The 24,095-nt window shown below is 54.6% G+C and overlaps 1 protein-coding gene and 1 non-coding gene across 3 annotated transcripts in view; one reads left to right on the top strand and one right to left on the bottom strand.

The window, feature by feature from the left end:
• Window positions 1-6,995: 6,995 nt before the first annotated feature.
• CUX2 (cut like homeobox 2) overlaps window positions 6,996-24,095 on the bottom strand; it is a 234,449-nt gene continuing 217,349 nt past the window's right edge. For both annotated transcript variants that reach the window (XM_069497074.1, XM_069497075.1), the window contains exons 17-22: window positions 19,527-20,302; window positions 18,677-18,836; window positions 16,196-16,465; window positions 14,742-14,930; window positions 13,446-13,719; window positions 6,996-10,076 (exon numbers count right to left, since the gene is read on the bottom strand). In XM_069497074.1, coding sequence (XP_069353175.1) covers window positions 9,272-10,076; window positions 13,446-13,719; window positions 14,742-14,930; window positions 16,196-16,465; window positions 18,677-18,836; window positions 19,527-20,302 — 2,474 coding nt within the window. In that variant the 3' untranslated portion in view covers window positions 6,996-9,271. The remainder of the gene's footprint in view (window positions 10,077-13,445; window positions 13,720-14,741; window positions 14,931-16,195; window positions 16,466-18,676; window positions 18,837-19,526; window positions 20,303-24,095) is intronic.
• LOC138401960 (small nucleolar RNA U13) lies at window positions 11,759-11,862 on the top strand. Its single transcript, XR_011236566.1, has one exon. It is a non-coding gene; the product is annotated as a small nucleolar RNA U13 (small nucleolar RNA).

Below are 24,095 nucleotides of genomic sequence, written 5' to 3'. Positions count from 1 at the left end.
CAAGTACTGGCTGGTTGTGTCATTTTTGCCCCATCAAAATCCGAGATTGATTTGCCTGGCAGAGCCCGGGGCAGGCCCCACGGGGACGTGACTAGTGTGTGGTCCCCATGGCTCTGTCAGGCACATTTTCATGACTTCTTCAGGCAGATCCTGGCCCCATTTTACAGATGAGGAAACTGAGGCTCAGAGAGGTGTGAAATTTGCCAGGGCCACACAGCTGGAGAGCACCAGAGCAGCAATGTCAACCTCAGGGGTCCTGTGGCAAGACAGAGCCTTTGAGAGGGACATGAGGGAACATGGAACACAGAGTTAGTTCCTCTGCAAAGCGAGAGAAGGGGAGGAAAGACAGGACTTGAATGGCAGCCGTGGACTGAGACCTGACAGTTGGGAGGGAAGTTGGTGGTGATTCAGGTCAGGATGGCAAATGGATGAGACAGGACCTGGCTTTGCTCACTGACCAGTCAAGGATGCTGCCTGGGAGCCTGGGTGAATTCTGGCACCAGCACATGTTCAGAGAGAAAGATGCTGCGATTGATTAGTGATGTCTGCTGTGAGCACCAGGTGGATGGTAGCAGCGCTCACGCTATGCATCTGCTCTCCCAGATGGATGGAGTCAGTTTGCTGGGCTAGGGGGATTCATAGAAGGGAAAGGGGTGGGGCCCAGCATGAGGGACTAGGTCCTAGTTCTTCCTAATTGGACTTGGAGCTTGGGTCACAGGTGTCCCTCGCCAGTCTGGAAAAATCATGCACAATTTAAGAAGATGTGGCTTTAGGATGGGCAACCTACAGTCCTCATGTTCAAGAAATGAAAAATATTAAGGTCAGGGAATCATGCCACTTGTGAGCATCCAGCACGTGCTGAGTAATTCTTTCCATCTCTCATGGGACCACAGCTGTCAGATGGGGGCTGGGGAAGTGGCTGAGTCAGGGCACTGCTGTGGCATCTGTCACCACAACCACCGCAGGGCATGGGGCGCAGAGTGGGGGAAATAGCAGGAGAGAGACAGCTCCGAGGGAGGGTCACAGGTGCGCCCTTACCTGCTGTAATGTCTCCATAGGGCCAACTGAAGGGCGGAGGGGGAGAAAAATTGGTCAATACCAAAACGTGCCTCCACCTGCTAACGTCAGTGTTTCCTCCTGAGGTGTCAGGGCACATGCCTAGAGGGGATATATATGTGGTCAGAAGGAATATTCTGAGAAGCCACTTGGGGTAGGGGGTGAGACCCTCAAGGGGGATACTCAGGCCAGAGTTTATGACTGGTTACCCAACATCCATCCACCCTGAGTAATCAGTCAAACTCAATCAGTTATGCTGCTATAGGATTGCAGGAAATGGCTAAATTTAGCTGCCAAAGAATGGCTGTGTGATCCAATTTTGGCCAATGAGATGTGAGTAGAAAGGTCTTGCTTCTAAAAAGAGACCCAGTAAAGAGCTCTTCATTGTTCTCTTGAAGGGGGTGGGGTGGGAGGAATTGTGTCTGACGCCCAGAGCTCTGGCAGCCATCTTGCTATCATGAAGCAGGCTGCTCTAAAGAAAATGCCCTGTGCCGTTTGGCACACATTTGAGGGTGGCTCTGTGTGACCAGCCACAGGTCTGTTGTTGGTTCAGTGGGGTGCAGGCTGGGGCTAGAACAGGATTCCCTGGAACAAGCTGAGGAGCCAAAAGCCTTCCATCTCTCCTCTTCTGAGTAAACAAATATTGAAAGAATATCATGTCCCTATATGGCCCTGCACCTTGTATGTTCCTAACTGGGGCTGCTTTGTCCCTACTTTGTGGCTAGATCTGGTGCCAGCTGTCCTCAACCCCTCCCCAGATCACCTTACCTCACCGTATACAAACTTTGGTATGAAAAAGGCCCGGCCACCTCTCCCAGTCTTTAAATCTCAGCATCCAAAAGGAAACTCTTCCAAGGTACTAAAATAATAAACTGCTTAAGCCCAGCTGTAGGTTTGCATTTTTTGACGAAGACTAAAAGGTGGGCCCATGAGAAAATATTTGCAAATCATCTGCACTCTGATAAGGGATCGATATACAGAATATATAGAGAACTCCTAAAACTCCACAACAACAGAACAACCTGATTAAAAAATGGGCAAAGGACTTGAATAGACATTTCTCCAAATAAGACATACGAATGGCCAAGCAGCTCATGAAACAATGCTCAACATCACTAACCAGTAGTGAAATGCAAATCGAGACTACAGTGAGACACCACCTCATACCCATTAGGACGGCTGCTGTCAAAAGAACAGAAAACAAGCGTTGCCGAGGATGTGGAGGAACTGGAACCCTTGCGCGCTGTTGGTGGGAGCGTAAAATGGTGCAGCCACTGTGGAAAACCGTATGGCGCTTCCTCAAACAGTTAAAAATAGAATTCCCACATGATGCAGCAATTCCAGTTCTGGGCGTACATCTAGAAGAATCGGAGGCAGGGTCTCCAAGAGATGTTGGTACAAGAGTGTTCACAGCGGAATTGTTCAAAACAGCCAAAACGCGGAAGTGCCCAGGTGCCCACGAGTGAAAGAATGGATGATCAAAACGGGCTCTACCCACACACTGGAATATTATTCATCCTTAAAAAGGAAGGAGGCCGGGTGCGGTGGCTCACGCCTGTAATCCCAGCCCTTAGGGAGGCTGAGGCTGGAAGATCACTTGAGGCCAGAAAAGTTCAAGACCAGTCTGGGCAACACAGTAAGACCCCATTTCTACAAAAAATTAAAAAAAAAAAAAAAAAAAAAGAAAATTTGACACATGCTACAACATGGATGAACCTTGAAGACATCATGCGAAGTGAGAAAAGCCAGACACAAAGGGACAGATACTATGATTCCACTTATTTGAGGTCCCAAGAATAGTCACATTCATAGGGACCAAAAAGTAGAATTGTGGGTGCCGGGGGCTGGGGGCAAGTGGGGAGTTCGTGTTTATCGGGGACAGAGTTTAGTTTTGTAAGATGACGAGCTCTGGAGACGGGTGGCGGTGGTGGCTGCACATTATGAAATGTACTTAGTGCCACAGAACTGCACACTTAAAGGCGGCTGAGACAGTTTTATGTTGTATTTTACCATAGTAATAATACACTTTAGAAGGTGGGCCCATGGGCTGTTTGCTCCTGCGGGTTGCAGACGGTTGCCCTCCTGACAGGGCGCCTCCGCCCTCACCTGTGCTTGGGGCGATGCGTGGAGCTGTTCTGGCCGGGCCCAGTTCTGGGGGCGCCTGGGCGCCGGGACCACGGTGGCCATTGCTTCTCTGGTTGTGGGGCTGACAGACCCCAGGCAGGGCTCCCGGGCCCTCTACACTGCAGCTCCTCAAGGGCACGAGGGCCGGGGCCACGGCTGCCTCCCGGGTGCCCCCGGGCCCGGCACAGAGGGGCCAGTCCTCACCGGCCCCTCTCGGCTCACCCAGTTCCTCCCGTCCCAAGACAGAAGCTGAGCCAATCGGGGTCCCGGCATGTGGAAGTGGGGGACAGAGGCTCAGTGAGGCATCCGTGGGCGCTGAACTAAAGACCTGACAGAGGAGCGGCCGTTCCAGACGCCACGATGGCGGGAGAGAAACCGCCAGGCCTCAGCCGGAGCGAAGCAGGTCAGATTAGACCACGCGGGACCGAGGCCCGGCTGACCTTCGGCCTTTGGTCTCCCGCGGTCTGCCGCGGTCTGCCCTGGATCCTCCAACAAACCATCACACGGTGAAGTGAGGTGCGATTTCTTTCACCCCAGCAGTTCTGGCTGTGATGAGGTACCCAGCGAACGCCTGTTCTGTCTCCTCTTCTCTTAGTCGCTTCCGTTTTGCCGGGGTCCCTCCCAGGGACTGGCACACCTGGGTGGCCACAGAACACCAAAGGGGTTAGAACTGCCTCCCGTTGCTGGAGACTGTGGTGTCTTAGTTTGCGTCTGAATCACCTGCGCTCTGGCTCCCAGGATTCCGGGTAAGTGGGCCCAGGGCCCAGGAAGCTGCATTTTGAAGAAACGCTCGCTTGATCTTCAGAGAAAGGTATATGCAGGGTAGCGTGCAGCAGGCTGTGAGGCGGCCCAGGCGAGCCCTGCCCCCTGGAGTCCACACCCCGGCGCGGTCCCCTCCCACACTGAATCACGGTGGCCTGTGTGGCCAACAGAATCCCGTGGCTGTGACAACGGGGCTTCCCAATCTAGGTCACGGAAGACACTGCAGCCTCTGCCATGCCTGCTCCTGGGGAAGCAGCTGCTGTGTAGGGAGGACACTCGAGCAGCCCCGGGGACAGTCCCACGTGGAGAGGAACTGAAGTCCCCAACCCACAGCCAACACCGCCTTGTAGGCCGCGTGAGTGCACCTTCTCGGACGCGGGTCCTCCAGTCCCAGAACAGCCTTCAAGTGACTGTAGCCCTGGCTGACAGCTTACCTGCTGCTCCGGACAGACCCAGCGGCCGGAGCCAGCGGTGAAGGGCCCGACCTCCCCGACTCCCAGACTGCGGGAGGGAAGGGTTCATAATTGTACGCTGCTCGGTTTTGGCATCATTTGTTGTGTGGCACTAGGCGACTGATACCAGTGGCTGCTACTCTGATCCCGTCCGCTCTGCAGTTAAGGACACTGAGTCTCATGGCAGGGCCCTGGGATTGCCTGACAGCGGCTGAGCTCAAGCCAGTGCTCTGACACCCACGCCAGAGAAAGTTCATCCCTTCACCGGCCTGGATCACCCGGCCTGCCTGGGTGGTGTTCCCCGCCCCAGACCCCTTGCTCTTGGGTTTCCATGGCAACACAACCTGGTGACTCGGCCTCTGGAATAACCCTGCCCCACCCCCAGAGGGGCCAATCAGCCAGGGAAGGTCTGGCTTTGTTCATTCCCCAGGAGCTGATGGGATGTGGGGCTGCGGCTCAGCAGGAGGAGCTAAACCAGGAGGAAGAGGAGGGCAGGCCGGGAAGCCAGGGGCAGGGGCCAGAGGCCAGCAGCTCAGGGCTGTGGTGGAGTGGGCCCTGCCGACACCTGCTGGCCCACCATGTCCCCAGGCAGATGAAACCTCCCAGCCTCCTAAAAACGCAAATCTGGACACAGCCACCTCCTGCCTCACGCTCTCCATGACTCCCCAGTGCCCTCAGGAGAAAGGCCTATTTCTTGCTATGCCCCAAGTGGTGTCACGATCTGGCCCCTGTCCCTCGTAAGACTTCTCTGCCTCCTACCTCAGCTTCCGGCCTCCTTTGGACTCCCCCCAGCCCACTACGAGTTCTTACCCCGTCTCACCTCTTGCCTGCTTTCTCTGCATTCCTCCTCTGCTTCTCCTTTCTCTCATCAGCCTTCAGCTGTCCGCTGAGATGCCTCCTCCTTCAGGAAGCCTTCCGGGACCCCTCTGCTTGTGCTCTCCTGGCCCTGTGTTTCCTCCATCAAAGCACTGAGCACACAGTAGGTACTCAATAAGTGCTTATTAGCTGGATGAACAGTTGCCCCTCGATCCAAACCTGCCTCCTCCTGGCCTTCCGGCCCCCATTGGCAATCCCACAGCTCTGTGTTTTTGCTGCATTTTTGCTCAAGGGCAGGGACTGCAGACTCCCTGTCAACACCAGAGCTGATGCCCCAGAGCCAGGGGCAGCTGCTGCCTCAGGTTCTCCGGTGGCTTCTGGGTGCCAGATTCCATTCCTGCCCCATGTGCCCCAGGGGGGCCACGGCCTGGGGATTTCCCACCTCTGACCTTGTCAAGAGCTGTAAACCAAGGGTCAAAGGGCCCCTGGCTTTGCTTAATGCAAATCTTTACAACCACCTTGGGAGGAAGGTGCCATTACTATCGCCCCCACTTCACAGCGGGGGATGAGGCAGGGAGTGGTTTGGGCACTTGCCCAAGGTCACCAGCTCTCAGGGGTGGGGCGAGCTGAAACCAGGCAGTGTGGCCACTGACTACTACCCTCCTCCTGTTCCCTGAAATGTCACCCTTCGTGGGCTGGCTCAGGAGCTCCAGGGCTGATGGGGGCTTTGGCCCTTACCTGCCACCACCCCCAAGGGGCCATCCTACTGGGCTTGGGGCAATTAGTTATCCTGATGGGGGTGACTGTTTAATTCCCACTGCAAGGACACGTGGAAAAACTGATGGATTGGAAGATTTCCAGACAAGGGGAAAGGTCTGTCTTGGGAGGCCACGCGGCTTTGGCTCATGGGTGAGTAATGCTAGTGCCACGAGAGTGTCAGGGACTCTTGACATTATTGGTCACAAAAAACCCCCTCCTGCAGCCTGATGCACAGGGCGACTCACCATCATGGATTGGAAGACCCCGCCCCCCTTACATACGACAACAATAGTTACCGAGCTCTGATTTTGTGCCGCACTCTTGGCGTTTTACGTGCACGACCATCCTTCGTAAAGCCCTTCTGAGCTGGCTGCTGTGATGCCCCCATTTTACAGATGGGGAAACTGAGGCCCTGGAAATAGAACTGGAAAAGGGGTGATGCTACACTGGTCACCAGGAAGACCCTCTTGGCATTTTCCCATCAGGAGGCCGGGGGCACAAACTGCTCACACACTCGAAGGAGGTGGGCACAGCTTGTACACTGGCTGGCCTTAGGGCTGTGGCCTGTGGCCAAAGATCTGGGGACACGGTGCAATCTTGACTCCTTAGAGTCTACCCAGCTTCCACCCTGCTGCACTGGGTGGAAAAACGGATTCTAATCCTTCCGTCTCTCTTTGTTGCAGCTGAGGGACAACACGCACTTGCCAGCCCAGGTGCCCGCAGGGTCCAGGCAGGTGGCACAAGTGAGGACCAACCAAATCACAGGCACGTGTTCTGCCCGTCTGAAGGCAGCCACTCCCCTGGCAGTTGTCGCGTTGGAATGTGGGCCCGGTGTGGCCAGACCTTACTATTTTCCAGAGAAGCCAATAATCGTGATTTTTATGTGACATGCCCCCACGTTTTAATGTTGGCAAACAATTTAGAAACTAGCTTTTAAAGATACCATTTTGTGAAACAGCCCCGAGGGCCAGATGAGACCCCCACCCTGCACCCCAGCTCCAGAACAAAGCAGCAGCACACCCGGGATTATTATACAATTCTGTATTTAGCGACTCGTTTACAGAACGTGTTCCTTTTTTTAAAATTTTAAACAAAGTTCATCAATCTCTCATAGAAACGGTTTTGTGTGGGGTTTTTTCTTTTTTTTTTTTTTTTTAAACCATTATAGGATGTGAACCTGCCAAAGTTGTTCACGGGCCCGCCGGCTTTAAGTACAACAGGATTTCTGCGTACAAAAGACTATACTAAGTGCTTCGTCAAATCCCGTCACACTAAAGCCAAACTTAGTTCTCTGGGGACTGGAGCCTGCTGTGGGCCTGGGTTCAACGCTGTGTTGGTTCCAGCAGTAAAAAGTGGTGTGTTCTCCCACGGTCGTCTTAATTGCAACATGGTGGTGGCTGAAAGATGTTTCATTGGTTCCAGATTTGATTACTCTGAAAATTGGTCACTGTTTCCTAGTGTCAAAATATAAAAATACCTTCATCTGGATAAAAATGTATACAGTGGAAAACTCTTCAATGCATAGCCTGGGTGTATGGAAAAGGAGGTTTTCCTTCGGGGTTTGTGGTGGTGTTGAGTGTTTGGTGTGGAGACTGCAGCCTGGGCCGGGTGCTCGACAGTCAGCATTTCTGGAACGGTCCTTATCTGTCCCCTTCTGGTCGCTGGGTTTTGTCCATGCGATTTCGAAAGGCTCGTTGCATCCCTGAAACCTCGGGTGGCCATCTCTCCTCCTGGCAGGGACTGGCATCGACCCTGTGACCTTCTCATCTTCATCCTGGAGCATCGCCCCGTCAGCCTCCCCACGGAGGGTTTTGGGAAAACAATAAAAACAAGGGAGCAAGAGTCAACAACCAAGATGGCGGCTGTTCCAACCAAAGTGGGAGCTCCCTCCCCGGAAACCTCGATCTGGCGTGGGAGGACGGGCTCCTCTGAGCTCGTCTGAGCCTTGAGCCCCAGCAGGTCACGCGCGGGAAGGTGGAGGGTGGACTTGGAGACTGAGCTGCAGTGGACACGCCGCCACGATCTCAGCCTCTGGGGGTTCCACACGGGCTGGGCGTTGTAGATGCCTTCCAGAAACAGCACCGGGGTCCGCTTGAGAGGGTGGCGAGAAGGGGAGCCGGGGTGTCTGGTCTGACGAACCTACTTTTTGGCGCTGGTTGCTAAGCTTCAGTGCCTGTAGCATGACCGACACCGTCACTTTTGGAGAACGTAAGGAGGGGAAGATGGTGGCCACCTTGCCCTGGAAAGCACGTCTTGCTCTGGAAAACCCACGCTCATACCAGTAGGGAAGCCTCCTGGGTCGTGGCCGTGATTCAGGCTGAGGAAGAAGGGCTTGCTCTGGCTCGAGCGCCACTCTCCAAGCACCTGCCCCCAACGCCCAGCTTTCCAAAGGATCTGGAAACACATCTTGTCTACAGCTGGGCAAGATGGATGTCAACCTCCACAGCCCGCAGGTTTCTAACTAGAGGGAGTGTAAGCAGTTTGTTCTGTACCATGCTACATCTCGAATCGGACGGTCGGGCCACAGCCCACATCTCTACAACATTTACAACGGCACGGGGACGTTCTGTGCAATCAGGGTTGCAAAACAGACACCAGAATGAAACACATCCTCAACGGCATCGAGGTTTCATTTAGAGTCTTTTGGACTTTCTCTTTCCAGCACGGTCTCTGGAAGGGCAGTAGCAACGCACTGTGTCTCACAGACAGAAGTGGGGAAAAAACCGCGGTTCAAAGGTTATCTAAATTTTGGTCAGTCTTAGAGTGTTTTGTGATGGCTTTGAACAATTGTCTTCTTTTAATCTCATCTAGTGGCAAAAACGACACAACTTCAGTGTATACTTCGCAACAGTTGTGACAGCATCCTGATTTATAACTCTCTGTAATATCAAAACAGCATCAGCTGGAAATAAATTCCAAAGGATCCTTTATTAAAATATCTAAAAGAGGTCTATAAATATTTATTTATTTTTGTAAAAGAGTTTGGAGTTTTCAGGTGAAAAGTGGCGGTATTTTGCTTCTGCCTCCTGCAGAAGGGCCAGGGTGGAGAAGGGGCAGGATTCCTGGTGCTCCCTGGGGCAGGGGGTGCCGAAAAGAGGCGGCAATGGCGTTTGCCCCGCCTGCTCACTCACAACCTTACTGAACTAGGATTACAACAAAAAACGTAAACGGCATAACATTGCTGTCCACATTGTGATGGTTGAGTTCCTCCCGCCCTTACCCCACCCTGTCTGGAGAGTGAGCCAGAGAAGGAAGTCAGTCACCAGGGTACAACCCTTGCCCCTTGCCCCTTGCCCCTGCCTTCAGAACTCCCACTCCAGTGCCTCCTCCCGATTGGCAGCCCTCTCTAGTCGGTAGATGATGCTGTTCAGGTTGGCCATCTTCTCGTGCCGCCGCTGCAAATTGGGGTTCACCTTAGCGCTGGGGTGCAAGGCCCCGGCTGTGTCAGCAGTGGGACTGGCACTCGGCACTTTGGCAGGGGGGGCGCCAGGTGGGGATGGGGAGATGGGGGCTGAGGAGGACGGCACCGGTGACACAGACATCATGAGGCCTGGCGAGGAGGCGGCTGAGGGTGAGTTCAGTGACACCTCCAGGCTGCAGCGTGAGGACTCCGAGGCTGACTTAAAACTTAGAGGGTCCGGGTGAAGCCGCTCCCTGGCCTCACTCTCCTGGGGGTGATACAGTGACGGGCAGTCTGGGGTGGTTCCGCCTGGAAGGAGGGGCCCAGGGGCCACTTTTGGGAGTCCGTCATCACACTTAGGGTCAGGATGCTCCTCTTTGGGGGGACCTTGGCCTTTGTCCGGCTCCCCTAAGTCCTGGGGCTGGCTGCCGGCCTCCTCCTTGGCGTCCTCCTCCTCTGTCTGCTCCTGCTTGATCCTCACTTGGTCCTTGTCCTGGGCGGTCAGGGCCGTGCTGCTCTCCTCAGAGCCCTCCTGGAGCTCCAGCTCCTTCACGGTGGGCTTCTGGTCCTCAGCCTCAGAGTCGGGGCTCTGTGGGGTGGGGTCCGGGTGGGAGAGTTCTGGGGGTAGGATGCCAGGACCCCCGCTTGGGTCGAGGTCTGGCTCGTCCTGGGTCCCCTCCACCAACATCTCCCGGCGCATCCGGGACCTGAGGCAGAGACGGCGATGAGCCTGTGGCCGGACAGGGACCCCACTAACCCCGGACTCAATCACCGTCAGCGGCATTTTGGCCCCACATGTTGCCTGGGGGCTCGCTAGGCGCTAAACCTCTTACCTGCACCAGCGACAGCCCTACACGGTGGGTGCCATTATTATGCTCACTTCACAGGGGAGGAAACAAGGCTCAGAGATGTTAAGTGACTTGTCACACAGCCAGGTCACACAGCCAGTAACTGGCAGACTTGAACTCAGGGTTATTGGATTCCAAAGCTCATGGTCTAGACCTGTGCTGTCCCGCACGGCAGCCACCGGCCACACGTGGCTCCTGAGCACTGGAAGTGTGGCCGGTCCACACCGAGATGTGCTGTGAGGGCCCAACACACATCGGATCTTGGGCTCAATAAAAAAAAGTAGATCTCATTAATAATATTTTTATATTGATCACACATTGAAATGTATGTTGGGCTAAATAAACTATACTATTAAGACAGCTGTTTCTTTTTTTAATTTATTTTTTGATGTGGCTACTAAGAAATTTAAAATCACATGTGGCTTGTGTTATGTTTTTAATGGACAGCACCATTCTAGAACAATTCTCAAAGTCAAACCCTGATTTATTTTGTGGCAATAACTCCCTGCTTCTTTCCTGGAGCGACTCTCAGACATCAGCCCAGATGGGGAAACTGAGGCAAGGGACGTGACCTGCCCAGATTGCTACAGCACACAGGGGCAGAGCTGGGACCAGAGCCTGGGTACCCCGAATTCCCAGAACCCACTCCCTCTTAACTTCAGTGGCCTCCCTGATGCTGGGTGAGCCAGGAATGGGTCTAACCCTGTGAAGTATTTTCCTGCAGCAAATGAGGCCCAGAGATTTGAGGTGACTTGTCCAAGGTCACAGAGCACCTTCAGTGCTGTAGCTCTCTGCCCGTGTGTTAAGAAATTGTATTTTATTAATCGGTCACACTAACAATTACAAATTAAAGCTACAAACGTAGTAATGGGTGCTTGTCAAGTGTCAGGCACTGGGCTAAACACTGTGCAGTTCAGTCCGTTTATTTTTCGCAACAGCCTCGTGAGGGATGCTCGTCTGACGTGCATTCACAAAGGACACAGGTTCAGAGAGGCACAGTGACTGCCGTGGTCACAGGGCCAGCAAGCAGCGGAGCCGGGCTCTGCCCCAGCAGTCTGGCTCATCCTCTCCTGCGCCTCCCGCCCCCCTGCCCAGGTGGACTGGGGTCCTATCCCAGGATCCTGGGCCTGAAGGGATGCCGAGGGGTCACCTGGTCCACCCTCCTCTCTCAATCCTCAGTCCCTCCACAAAAGTGGCCTTGCTCACCTCCAGGGGACTCCCAAATCCCCCTTATCCTCCTCCAGGGGGAAGAGCGGCTGGGACAATGGGGGCACCCCTGTGGTTTCCACTGAGGTGGGATTTGAGTGGCTTTAGGATGGCTCAATGCCTGAAGGTCCACCACTGGAACTTCCCAACTATAGATCAAGTATTATACAAATGTGAGGCTAATAGTCATTCACACCTTAGAATAAATTAGTCTTTTTCAATTTCTGTGTCCCAAACCTAAAGCAGGGCCTCCCCCAGTAATTTTTTCTCAAAACATCCTGTTGTCACCTGTCCTAGAGCTCACTGCAGATTGTAATGATGCAGTAATATGAGTGATCCTCTTGTAGCTCATAAGCACGATGGCCCGGTTCTCACGTGCATGTGTGAGATGTGCCTCCCTCAAACCTTGTTATGACGTCGGCACATTGTCCGTCTGACATGAAAAAAAAATAACACAGTAATATGAGTACTTGCTGGTTTGTAAGAAATGCTAAGGGTGGGAACTTTGTCTTGTTCTCTGTGGTGTATGGTACAGAGGAGATGCTCAAAAAACATTTACCAAATTAGATAATATTTTCTATAATTGCAACTCCTGGAGAGTTGTTTCTTTTGAGAATGGAATTCTCAAATTTTCTGCTTCTTGGTGCAAACTCCTATTCATCCTTCAAAACCCAACTCAAATGCCACCTCTTCTGTAAAGTCTTCCCCAGGCAGAATTCCCTTTTCCCTTGGCCCCTTGTTCCTTCCTGTTTTACAGCGTCTATTAGGTTATAGTGAAATGATCTGGTTCATGACAGTAAGCTCCTTAAGGGCAGGGCTGATGGCTTTGAACCCCTGTATCTCCAGACCCTGGCTCACTGTGCATACATTAGAAATGTCTGTTGAATGAACATGTTGGTTAATAATGGAGTGCTCAGTTCCTGTGTGGAATCAGAAGATGTCCCCATATGCCCCAAGGAGGGAAGGAGGTGAGAGGGCCTTAAGGACCTGTCATCGGCTCTTTGGCAGGCTCCGTTCTGAGCCAGACAGTGAGCCAAAATTATTTCATTCAGCCCATAATCCAGTGTTGCGGGACAGGTGTCAGGTGTCTCGTCTATAAAATAAGGACAAGGCTCGGGAGTAAAATGACTTGCCCGAGGCCACACAGCTGAAGGGGGGCTTGAGCTTGGGTCTGTGTGATGCCAACACGCAGGCTGGGCAGAAAGGAGATTCTGGGTACGCCACCCACTGACCTCTTCCCCCCTCTCCCTCGGGGAATGGACCAGTGGACTCTCCTCTCCGGTCCCACAGGGGAGCAGAGACGCTTCCTGCTCAGTAAGCTGGGTGTGGGGGCACCTCAGAGGCGGTCCCGCAATTTCCCCCTCAAGCCTTGTGCACAGGGGTCTCCTCGGCCGGCCCTGGGGGGGCCCCTCTGCAGTCTCCACAGAGCCAGCCCTGGGACTGAACTCCCAGCAAGCCCAGCCGACTCCACCTGGCAAGTGGGGACAGCTGTGGGGACAGGCAGCCACAGAGGCACAATCACCCACTCCTTGAGGTGGGTGGAGCCCGGAGAGAAAGTGGGGGGGTCCTCGGGCCTATGCCCCAAACACCTTTCGTTCCCTGTCCCTTCGTAGAGGCAGACTCAGAGCAAGCTGGGCCAAATAATAATAAAGGTCACAGCAGTAGCAGCAGCGACACCCACCGTGCACTACGTGCCAGGTATTTCACGTAAATGTGTCAGTTCCGAAAATCCCCTCATTTTATCAGGACATGAGAAACTCTATGAAGCAGACCATGCGATCGTCCCCATTTTATAGGTTACAAACCTGAGGCTCCAGGAAGTGAACTGACATCCCCAGGGTCCCACAGCTGGAGGTGATGGGGCTGGGATTTGTCCCAGCCTGGCCTATGTTCTAACCCTGCACACTCGTGTGACTCGGCCTCCCACCCCGAGAGGCCGTGCGGGGCTCCCTCTGGGCCGGGAAGGGGGAAGGGGGCCCAGCCGAGCCCCCGCCCGCCCCCCAGAGCGCCCCGCCGTCCCACCTGTAGTTGTGGAACCAGTTGATGACGGTGTTGGTCTTGAGGTTGAGCTGGAAGGACAGCAGCTCGATGGTCTGCTGCGAGGGGTAGGGCTCCAGCTGGTAGGCCTTCCGCAGCGCCTCCTTCTCCTCGGGCGCCAGCACCACGCGCGGCTTCTTCATCTGCAGCAGGCTCAGGTCCTGCGGCTGCAGGCAGGGGCTGGGGCACTCGGAGCGGGTGGCCGGGGACTCGCTGTCCGAGCCGGTGCTGATGAGGCCATAGCGGCGTTTCAGGTAGGCTGGGGCGGGGAGGCAGGGAGGGCTGAGAGTGGGCCACTGTCACTGCCACCAGTCCCAGCCAGTTCCACCCAGAGCCCCTCATGTCCCCCATCTTTGGGGCCCGCTCCTGCTAATTTAAATGACCATTAACTGCATGATGCATCTTGACCCCCAAATCATTAAGATGTGAAAAAAGCCCACATCAGAATAAAAAGTTATTTGGGTCTCATTTAATCCTCACAGCAATGCTCTGTGATAAATGCTATTGACTCTTATTTTCAGATGAAAAAGGAGGAGGCACAGAGAGGGGAAGTCACTTGCCCAGGGTCACACAGCCAGGAAGTAGCAGGCCAAGTTCTCAACTGCAGAGTTGCCTGATGACCGTGGCCCAGCATGGCCCACCCCATGTGCTCCTCACAGTCCGGCTGCCCTGGGGTCCTCACGTGAGCTACCTTCTTGCCCCACATGATGACTTCAACTATTCCTGTCTCCGGACTGGGCTCTGGGCTTTCTAAGATGCACAGCATGAGACTGGTTGGGCACACAGCAGGTGCTCAATGCTGGCTCCTTTTATCAGGACGTAAGAGAACATAAGACAATGCAAGAAACTGGGATCTTTGATCTCCCTGCCCACCCCTACAAGGGAAGGTTCTTGTTTGCCGGGTCAGTTCCTTCCTTTGTTGTGTAGAATCTGTGTAATGGGTGCAGGGTGATCTCTGTCACAGGGAGTGGTGGCAGAGGAGGGAGAGGGCAGAGACAGAGCATTTGGGGGACATGCAGCGGGGCTGGCAGAAGACTCTGGAGTAGCTATGGGTGTGCGAAAGGATGCCGAGAGAGACGTGGGGGAGGTGTAGCGAATACTTCAACTGCTTTCAATCAGAGTGTTCTTTGGGATTATTTCATGCAGTCCATACCAGGCACAGACTGGACCACTGGGGCCCTGGGTTTATTTGGGTTACAACCAGATACGCTTTTAAGGCGAAAATCTGAGGCCAGACCCAGAGTACCTGGTGCTGGGGCCCAGCCCCTGCCCACGTCTTACCTTTCTTCTCCAGCTTCTTCATGTCCCTCAGCTTCTCCACGTTATGGGGGTCATTGAGCCACAGCTGCATGCGGACAAAGGGCTCCCGCCCCTTCAGGCTCAGCTTGTGCCAGGGTTTGGGCCGGGACAGCAGGTCAGACACGGAGCCCTGAGTCAGGCCCAGGATGCTCTCCCCGAACAGGCGCTGACCTGGGGGCAGGGGAGGAGGACAACCTGTCACCCCAGGCTGGGCGGAGAAAGCTGCTCCCGAGAGAGACAAGCAACAGGCCAGAAACACGGGAGGCCCCAGGGGCTGTCTCCGCTGAGAAGGGAAGGCGGGAGACATGGGGGAACCCACACCCAGGGTGAATCTGAAGGGCACGTGTCTGCCAGAGATTTTGGGGGCGGGATTAGGCAGCAACCAACAGAAGTGTTTTTATCAACTTAAGAGGCTCTTCACTCCTAGGAGATCTTTGAAATTGTCTGCAAACTTCATGCATGCAAATTTGTATCGAAATGTTAGAGGATAATCTGACAGATTCTATCAAAATCTTAAATGTGCAAAACCTCTGATCCAGCAGTTCCACTGCCCGGGATTTATCCTAGAGCTACCCTGGCCCAGGGCACAGCGATGCGTGCAGGTGCATTTTTAGAGGCAGCAGGAAACTGGAAACGACCAAAATGCCCATCACTTGGGTAAAAAACTGTGGCATCCATGGCCTGAAACACTTTAAAACAGTGCAAAAGAACGTGGCCGATATAATAACTTCAGTGTGGAAGGGTATCCACAAAACAGTGCTCACTTTTCAAAAGCAAGTTGTGAGACAGTGTGCGTATGATTTCATCTACGTAGGAAGAAGAAGAGAAGAGATTAGGTGTCTACATATTCGTGTACGTGTTTGGAAAGTGTCACAGGTACGTTAAAAACTGGAATATGATTGAGAAGTGGGGGTGATTTATTTATTTATTTACTTTTAAACTTTTTTCTCCTCTACTATTAGGTATTTTTAGACAATGAACATGTCATATTTTGAGAATAGAAATTATAGTGGACAACGTGGGGTTTGCACGCATCCCTGTGGCAGGGGACATAACCTGCATCTAAGACTTCGAGGAATCTGTGAGCCTACAGGGGAAGAGCCCTAGAACGCATCTCTCCGCCACGTCCCCGGAGGGCAGGGACTTCGGCACCAGGTGAGGACCGCGCTGGAGCCTCAGTGACTGGGATTGTCTAAGTCCTCCTGGGAGGAAGTTTCGAGAGCGACGGGCTGAGAATTCCAGGTCCTATTAGACCTGCGTTCACCTCTTTGTCCCATCCAGACCCAGAGCCTCGCGCTGGTCCCGGACGCCCCGAGGCTGACCGGCACCGGCAGGCCGCACTCCGCCGTCCTGGGACCTCACCACACGCGCTTTTTTCAAAGCAAGTGGGAGCCACCGAGGTGGGGGGAGCATTTCTGATTCCCGCCACTCCGTACCGAGGTTGTTGTCCGTGAGGACCTCCTTGACCCTCTTGGTGATGGAGTACGTGTCCAGCTCGGGGGACATGGCCACAATCTCCTGGATGCCCCCCGTCGCCTGGCCACCCGAGTACGCCTTCCCGCCCAGCGAGGAGCCGGAACGGCCCTCCGGCTGCTGGTTCTCCTTGCTGCTCTCCAGAGACAGGCTCAGGGGCTCCTGGGAGCTCTTCTCGGGCTCCGTGGGGCTGGGGGGTGGAGACGGTGAGGGTCTCGGTGCCGTGGGGCTGGCTGTGGGCCACAAGAGGAGGAGAAGGCGGTTACTGCCACCTGGCGTGGACACACGTGGTTTGGCAAGGCTTGCTTGTCACAGCCAGGTCGGGGCCACGTGCTCAGCCCATTTCCACCTCCTGAGGGTCAGTCACCCACCGGTGGGAGCTGAGCATTCTGACAAACCGGCCAGGGCAGGGGACATGCCTGGGTGGTGCCCTGACGGGCGGGAGAGCATGGGGAGGGTGGTCTAGGAGCCCCCAGCACTGGCTGCTTCTAATCCCAGCAAATTAGAAAAAGGTGCCGCTTTCTTGAGGTATTTGCCTGCCACCTGCTGGAAATTTGTTAAAATAAACATAAAAATGTATGCTAGCAAGAGAAGGGAGCAGAGGCTTTGCTGGGGGTGGTTGGGGGGGCGGGGGGGTGGAATGCTGAGCCCGGCATGTGTTCTTCCCTTCCCTGCGGCAGGCGAGCGGATCACTCTGACCAGGCCACTCCCACCCCACTGCCACCTGCACAAAACACCTGCCTCCTCGTCCTGGTATTAAGGCTTGGGACTCTCGTCCCTGCCCACCCCACAGGACTGGAGCTACGGAGCTACACAGAGTCCCCTTCACACACAGCCCAGGATCTTGTAAGCCTCTGTCTTTACTCTGGCTGGTTTGCCACCTTGAAGGCCTTTCTTCTAACCTTGAACTCCTATGCATTCGTCAAGACCCAGTCCCCAGATCTCTCCCCTGAGGGGCAATTTGGGTCTAACAGCACCATGACACATTGTCAAACTTCACTGTAATCCCTTGCTTGGGCCAGATTTCTTCCTTACCAGATGACAAGAACAACAAGGATGATGACAATAAAGCTTCCTTTTATTGAACACTTACTACATGCCCAGTGGAATGTTATGTGTTTATGCCCATGATCTCAAGCGACCCTTATAACACCTCTGAGAAATAAGTGCTATCATTCCATTTTATAGATGAGAAAAACCAAGGCTCAGAGAGGCTCGGCAACATGTCTAAGGTCACACAGCAACTAGTGGCAAAGCCAGGACTTGAGCTTAGGTCTACTTACACCCAACACTGTCCTCTCATCCACCAACCATGAGCCCCTCAAAGGAAGGGACCATGTGTTAGTCACAGATGAGTCCCCAGGGCCTGGGGAGACGGGAGGTACTGGGCAGATGCCTGTCAAGTGAGCACATTTCAGCCAGGACCCCTGAGTACCTCTGAAAGGTCCACGATGAAGCCGAGAAGTTCTGAGTAGCAGCATCGCAGCCCGTGTGACTGGCAGCCCGCATCTGGGGTCTCCAGAACTCTGCGGTCCCCTCCCACACGCCCTGCCTCAATTGGGCTGATCCCCCCATGCAGGTGGCATCCACGTGACGCTGGAGCTGACATGGACATGTCCCTGCCCTCAGAGGTGCAGAGCTGGCGGGAAGGGTCGGCCTGGGACAGCAAGAGGCTGCTTTGTGCCCCTCGGAGTCGAGGGTCTTTGAAGGCACCTGCTCACCGGCAAACCACCCACACCCCCTCCCCACCTAGAGGGCCGAGCTCCCCGGCAACTTGGAAACGCCTCTGTCCCGGGCAAACCGGGCGGGTGGTCAGGCAGAGAGAGACAGCGAGAGAGCCACAGAGTGACAGAGACAGGCGGGGAAAGAGAGAGGGGTGTGACGAAGAAGCAGAGAGAGATGGGGGGAAGACAGAAGGGGGGGCTTCCTCAGCTGCTGGAGGATTCTCGGAAGGCTCAGGAGGAAGTGCCTGGAACACTGACGCCACCCTCTGTGGTGGGAATGAAACTGGCCACGAGCTACAACCTGCACGAGCCCTGAAACCGTGTTCAATGAAAGCAGCCAGACACAAAAGGCCACATCTCGGACGCTTCCGTTTATAGGAAACGTCCAGGATAAGTACACCCACAGGGACAGAAAGGGGACTCGGAAGCTGCCAGGCCGTGGGGAGGGAGGACGGGGCGTGCCTGCTTGAGGGGCATGGGGTTGCTTTCTGGGGTGGTCGAACTATTCTGGAGTCAGATAGAGGTGACGTCTGCACAGCACTGTCCATGTAATAAATGCCACTGAACTGCACACTCTAAAAATGGCTAATATGATCAATTTCATGTTAGGTGAATCTTCTCACAATAATGAAATCAATTAGTTAAAACACAACACAACAAAAAAGGCTGAGAACCCTTTCCCAGCCAGGCACGCAGGGGCGGGCGGCCCACGGCACTCACCCTGGGCGGCGCTGGGCTGCTGCCCCACGGCCTGGCCCAGCTGGTCTGACAGCCACAGCTGCATGCGGATGAAGGGCTCGCGCCCCTTCTGCGTCAGCTTGCTCCACGGCTTCGGCCGCGACAGCATGTCGCTCACGCTGCCCTGTGACAGGCCCAGCACCTGCGGACAGGTGGGGCAGGCAGGTAGGTGAGCAGGCCCCTGGCACCCTGGCCGGTCCTCCCTGCCCTCCCTGGGGGCCAAGCTGCCTTCGTTCGTCCCTCATATCCCAGGCACCTGCGTGAGCCTGTGCTGTATCCACAGGTCTGGCGCCCTTCCTGGCATCCAGATGCGTAAAAATCCTCCCTAGCCTTTAAGTCCTCTCAATGGGCCCCTCCTCCAGGAAGTCTTCCATGCCTCCCACTTAAGTCACTTCCTTCTCTGAGCGTTCCGACCCCTTGCCTGTTCCCCTGCTAGGGAGCGTTCCGACCCCTTGCCTGTTCCCCTGCTAAGGGTGGAGGTGACAGTGAAAACTGATGCTGCAGGGACACCAACCCATCAGGACATGCTGGGGACGCTGGCTGGGCTGAGCCTTAACTGTCTACTGGCTGGACCCTGGGAGGAGCAGAGGGCCCTGGAGGATGGGGTGGGGGCGGGGAGTGGCTGTTCACTTTAACGACAGCAGGACTGGATGCCACCTTGCCACAGTCCTCCTTCCCGCGGGGCCCAGGGGCAGCCGGACACAGGAGGAAGAGCCTGGCTTTCGGGACAGGCACTCCTGCCTGGGCTGGGGTCCTGCGTCCCGCACATGTCTCCTTCCAGAGCACAGGCGCGGGGGCTCCCTGTCCCCGCCCCCACCGCCCCCACCTTCACCTTCTCCCCGAAGATGCGCTGGCAGATCCCGTTCTTGGCCAGCTTCTCCTTGACCTGGCGGGTCAGCTCCAGCGTGTCCACCTCGCGGTACATGTACAGCTCGTACTGCTCGGGGGTCAGGGGCGGCACGGTGGGCTTCAGGGTGCGCGGCACGTAGGCCGGGTAGTAGGCCAGCCGCCCGCCGCCCGCCTCGGGGACGCCGCCCTCGGCCTTGGGCTCGCCCACCCTGGGGGGCTCCTCCTCGCCCCCCGCCGCCTCGTCCTCGGTGGCCGCCGGGGCGTCGTCCCCGCGGGGCCAGGCGCGCCCGTTGGGCTGGCCGGAGTAGCCGGAGGAGGAGGAGGACAGCGAGGGCGACACGGAGGCGTAGGGGCGGCTGAGCAGGCCGCGGTCCGAGGCCCAGTGATGGTCGAAGTAGCCGGCGTCGCCGATCTCGGACTTGACTTTGCGGATGATGCTCTGCACGAAGGCGGCCGGGGACAGGACGGTGAGGGGCGGCTGCGCGGCGCCACCGCCCACGACCCCGCCGCTGCCGTCCTCCTGCTTGACGTGGGCCGGGGCCCCGTTCTGGCTCCCGGCCGCCAGCGAGGGCCGCTCCGGGGGCGAGGGAGGCACCGAGCGGCCGCGGGGAGCCGCCTCCATCTCCAGCAGGGCCTGCTGCTGCGCTTGCATCTCGCGGCGCGCTTGCTCCAGAATGTTCTTGATGGCATCTTCCGAGGTGCTGGCGGAGCCTGTGCCGTTGGTGATGCCCAGCGGGGCCGACAAGGTCTTGGGCTCACCTGCGGGGAGGAGGACAGGCGGCGGAGGGCCATCGTCAGCGCTAGACTTGAGGGACAAAGATGTTCACAGCATCAGTATTTATACCAGCGAAACGCTGAGGCGACCTCTGTGTCCAACAACTGGGACTAGTTAAGTGAACTACGATGCACCAGTGTGGCAGAATGTGAGGGAGTCACCAGAAGTCAGGTGCCGTGAGATTTTCAGGGTATGTGGAGAACCTGCACATGCGGATAATGTACCGCAACAACACACGTGCCTTCCACACACGCTGCGACCCAACTGTGCGGACGTCCAAAGACACGGAGGGCACTACAGCACATAAGAGAGGCTTCTTCACTTATTCTAATAGCAGAACCATGGCGTGAACCCAAATCTCAGGGTCAGGAGAACGGATAATGAACAGTGCTATGGCCACATGATGGAACTGAAAAAGACGCCCTCACCCAAAACCATACATGAACCGTTTCGTCCTTAGAGATAGGATCTCACTGTGTTGCCCAGGCTGGAGTGCAGTGCTATTCACAGGCGTGATCATAGCGCACTGCAGCCTTCAACTCCTGGGCTCAAGGGATCTCTGGCTTCAGCCTCCTGAGTAGCTGGGATGAAGGCATGTGCCACCACGCCCTTTGCATGAATCTCTTTGTAAAAATTTCAACAGATTTAGGGAGTACAAGTGGTTTTTTTGTTACATGGATGAATTGCATAGTATGTACAGTGGTGGAGTCAGGACTTTTAGTGTACCTGTCACTGTCGGCGGAATAGTATACATTGTACGTGATAGATGATTTCTGACCTCTCCTCCCCGCCTCTTTGTATGAATCTTAACAACATACTATGAAAAATGCAAGTCCCAGAAGATGACACACAGTATAACATATTTTCTTATCTTTTCTTTTTTTTTTTTTTGAGATGGGGTCTTGCTCTGTCGCCCAGGCTAGAGTGCAGTGGCCTCATTATAGCTCACTGTAACCTTGAACTCCTGGGCTCAAGCCATCCTCCTGCCTCAGCCAATGTTTTCTAGAAAGCTCCAAAGCAAAACAAACAAACAAAAAAACAACAAAAGACAAAAAAAAGAAAACCCCAATATGTGATTTAGTAAAAATCTTTTTTACAAATGGCAAGCACAAATGGACAATAGAACAAAAATTTATTATTTATTTTTATTATTCTTATTTTTTTGGAGACAGAGTCTTGTTCTGTTGCCTGGGCTAGAGTGCTGTGGCGTCAGCCTGGCTCACAGCAACTTCAGACTCCTGGGCTTAAGCAATCCTCCTGCCTCAGCCTCCCGAGTAGCTGGGACTACAGGCACATGACACCCTGCCCGGCTAATTTTTTCTGTTTTTAGTTGTCCAGCTAATTTCTTTCTATTTTTAGTAGAGACGGGGGTCTCACTCTTGCTGAGGCTGGTCTTGAACTCCTGACCTCAAGTATCCTTTCATCTCGGCCTCCCAGAGTACTAGGATTATAGGCGTGAGGCACCACGCCTGGCCTAGAACAAAAATTTAGGATGAAAGATATCTCTGGGAGAGGAGGCAGGGGTGGACGGGGGAGAGAAATGCCAGAAAATCTAAGTTATTGGGAATTTTCTAAATCTGGCGTTAAGCAATAGGTTCCCAGGGGTTCATTCTGTTATTTAAATGAATGAATGAATACATGGATACACACAAGGCTGTGCAGGGAACAACCATACAGTGTGTCATGAACCAAGGATAGCGTGATCAGTGCCCTGAGGAATGACAATTAATTAGTAAATGAAAAGGCGAGTCCCCCTGCCCTCTGAGTGGCCTCCCCTATGCTGGGGTTTCCCCAGCCCTGGACAAGCCACATCAACGTGACCCTTTCTCCCTTATCTCTTTGTGTAGTCTCCATCCTGGCGGGCCCTCACTGACCCATTCAAAATAATTTTTATTGTTTTTCCAATTAAAAAAGTAATACAGCCAAGCGCAGTGGCTTGAGCCTGTAGTCCCAGCTACTCAGGAAGCCAACGTGGGAGGATCACTTGAGCCCAAGAGTTTGGAGCTTCAGTGAGCTATGATCACACCACTGCACTCCAGCCTGGGCGACAGGGCGAGAACCTGCCTTTAAAACAAAAGCTTGTTAATTTTGTTCTGTGAATTCTACCTCAATTAAAAAAAAAAAGTCCTATTTGCCTATTGTGGAGCACAAAAAAACGCACAAGAAGTTCAGATGAAAATAAAACTTCCCCTAATCTCCCCCCCTAGAGGCAACCACACGCAACACTCTCACGTATTTCCTTCCGGTCGGTTTTCTATACTGCGTGCACAGCGTGGTGACACTGGACATGTGGAAGCGTAGCCTGGTTTGTCACGCTCAGTATTCACGTGAGCATTTTTCCATCATTAAAAGCTCTCTCATCTTTAATGGCCAATGGCAAATCCCCCACTGCTGGGCACTCGCGTTGTTGCTGGTTTGTCACTGTTGCGAACAACAGCACAGCAATAGCTTGTTTATGCATCTCCATCCTCATTCTGGACATTTCCTTCAATCCCACAAGCAGAGCTCCCGAGTCGCAGCCGGCCACATTCACTTCCTCCCGGGTTGCCTAGCGTGCTGCTGCTTAGCACGCGCTGCCGGGGCCGCGGGGCGCTCATCTTGCTACTCTTACTCCTGCCGGACCCTTCGCAGACCCGGAGCGCAAACCCGCTGGCTGGGCCACTTATGGCAAATGTTTTCCTCTGCTGTGATGGTGCCCTTTGCATTTCCCTGCTGCCTGTTTGTGACCGCCCGGGGGAAAACACTGCACGGGGTGGGGTGGGGGGTCAGGAGACCTGGGTTTTCCTTCTGTCTCTGTGTGACGATGAACTCATGTCTTCCCTCTCTGGCCTCGGTTTTCCTGTCTGTTTGGTGGGAGAGTTAGACTAGATTGTTTCTCATGGTTCTTTTCACCCCAGTATCATGTCTCATCCAGATCTGCAACCTGTGTCTAGCACACAGTAGGTGTTTAATAGATGTCTACTGCATGATTACATCTCTGTCTTGCATCTCTTGCACTGGAGCTGACCAAGAAGGAACACCGCAGGGGCTCGGGATTACACAGGTAGGGCAGAGCAGGCTCCCCGCAGGTAAGTCCTTTGGGACCAGGCAGGAGGGAGGCCACGGGGAAAGGAGGCGGCTCCCAGCAGCAAGCGGAGGTGGCTCAGGAATTGGGACACCTGCTCCGAGCAGCCACCAGAGGGCAGCAGACACTGCAAGGTGGAGCCCGAGCGCAGAACCAGCGTTGGCGTTCTCAGCCCGCCATGGACAGCATGCAGCTGTGCCGGGTTTCAGGATGCAACTCGGCCCCTGGCTGCGAGAAGCCCCAAGACCAGTGGGAGGGACAGCCACACCAGCAGTCATTTGTAACAGCGCAGACAAGAGATGTAATAATAATAATGTTCGCTGTAATGACGCTGTTCTTTCAGGAGCACCTTCTGTGTGCCTTGCCAGGCCCGATCTCATTGGATTCCCACACAGCCTTAAAAGTGCTAATGCTGTTCCCATGTTACAGATGAGGCGATGAAGGCACAGGGTCGCTAAGTAACTTGCCCAAGGTCACAGCTAATCAACAGCAGACCAGAATGTGCAGCCGGTCTGGCTCCACTGCACGGAACATGTAGCTAATTGTGGGGGGACCAGGGAGGGGCAGCATCCAGCCTATCTGGATGGAGGTGGGGGGCTCCCCAGAGGGGGTGACTTCTGAGTTGAGTCATAACGCCTGAGCAGGAGTTGGCCAGGTGAAAGGTGTCCGGGGCAAGGATGGCATCAGAGGCGCAGGGAACGGTGGCGGAGGCT

This window comes from Eulemur rufifrons, chromosome 21 (genome assembly GCF_041146395.1).
Source record: "Eulemur rufifrons isolate Redbay chromosome 21, OSU_ERuf_1, whole genome shotgun sequence".
NCBI classification, from domain to species: Eukaryota; Metazoa; Chordata; class Mammalia; order Primates; family Lemuridae; genus Eulemur; species Eulemur rufifrons.
Note: the sequence above shows the minus strand (reverse complement) of the source record. Positions and strands in the feature narration are given on the sequence as shown.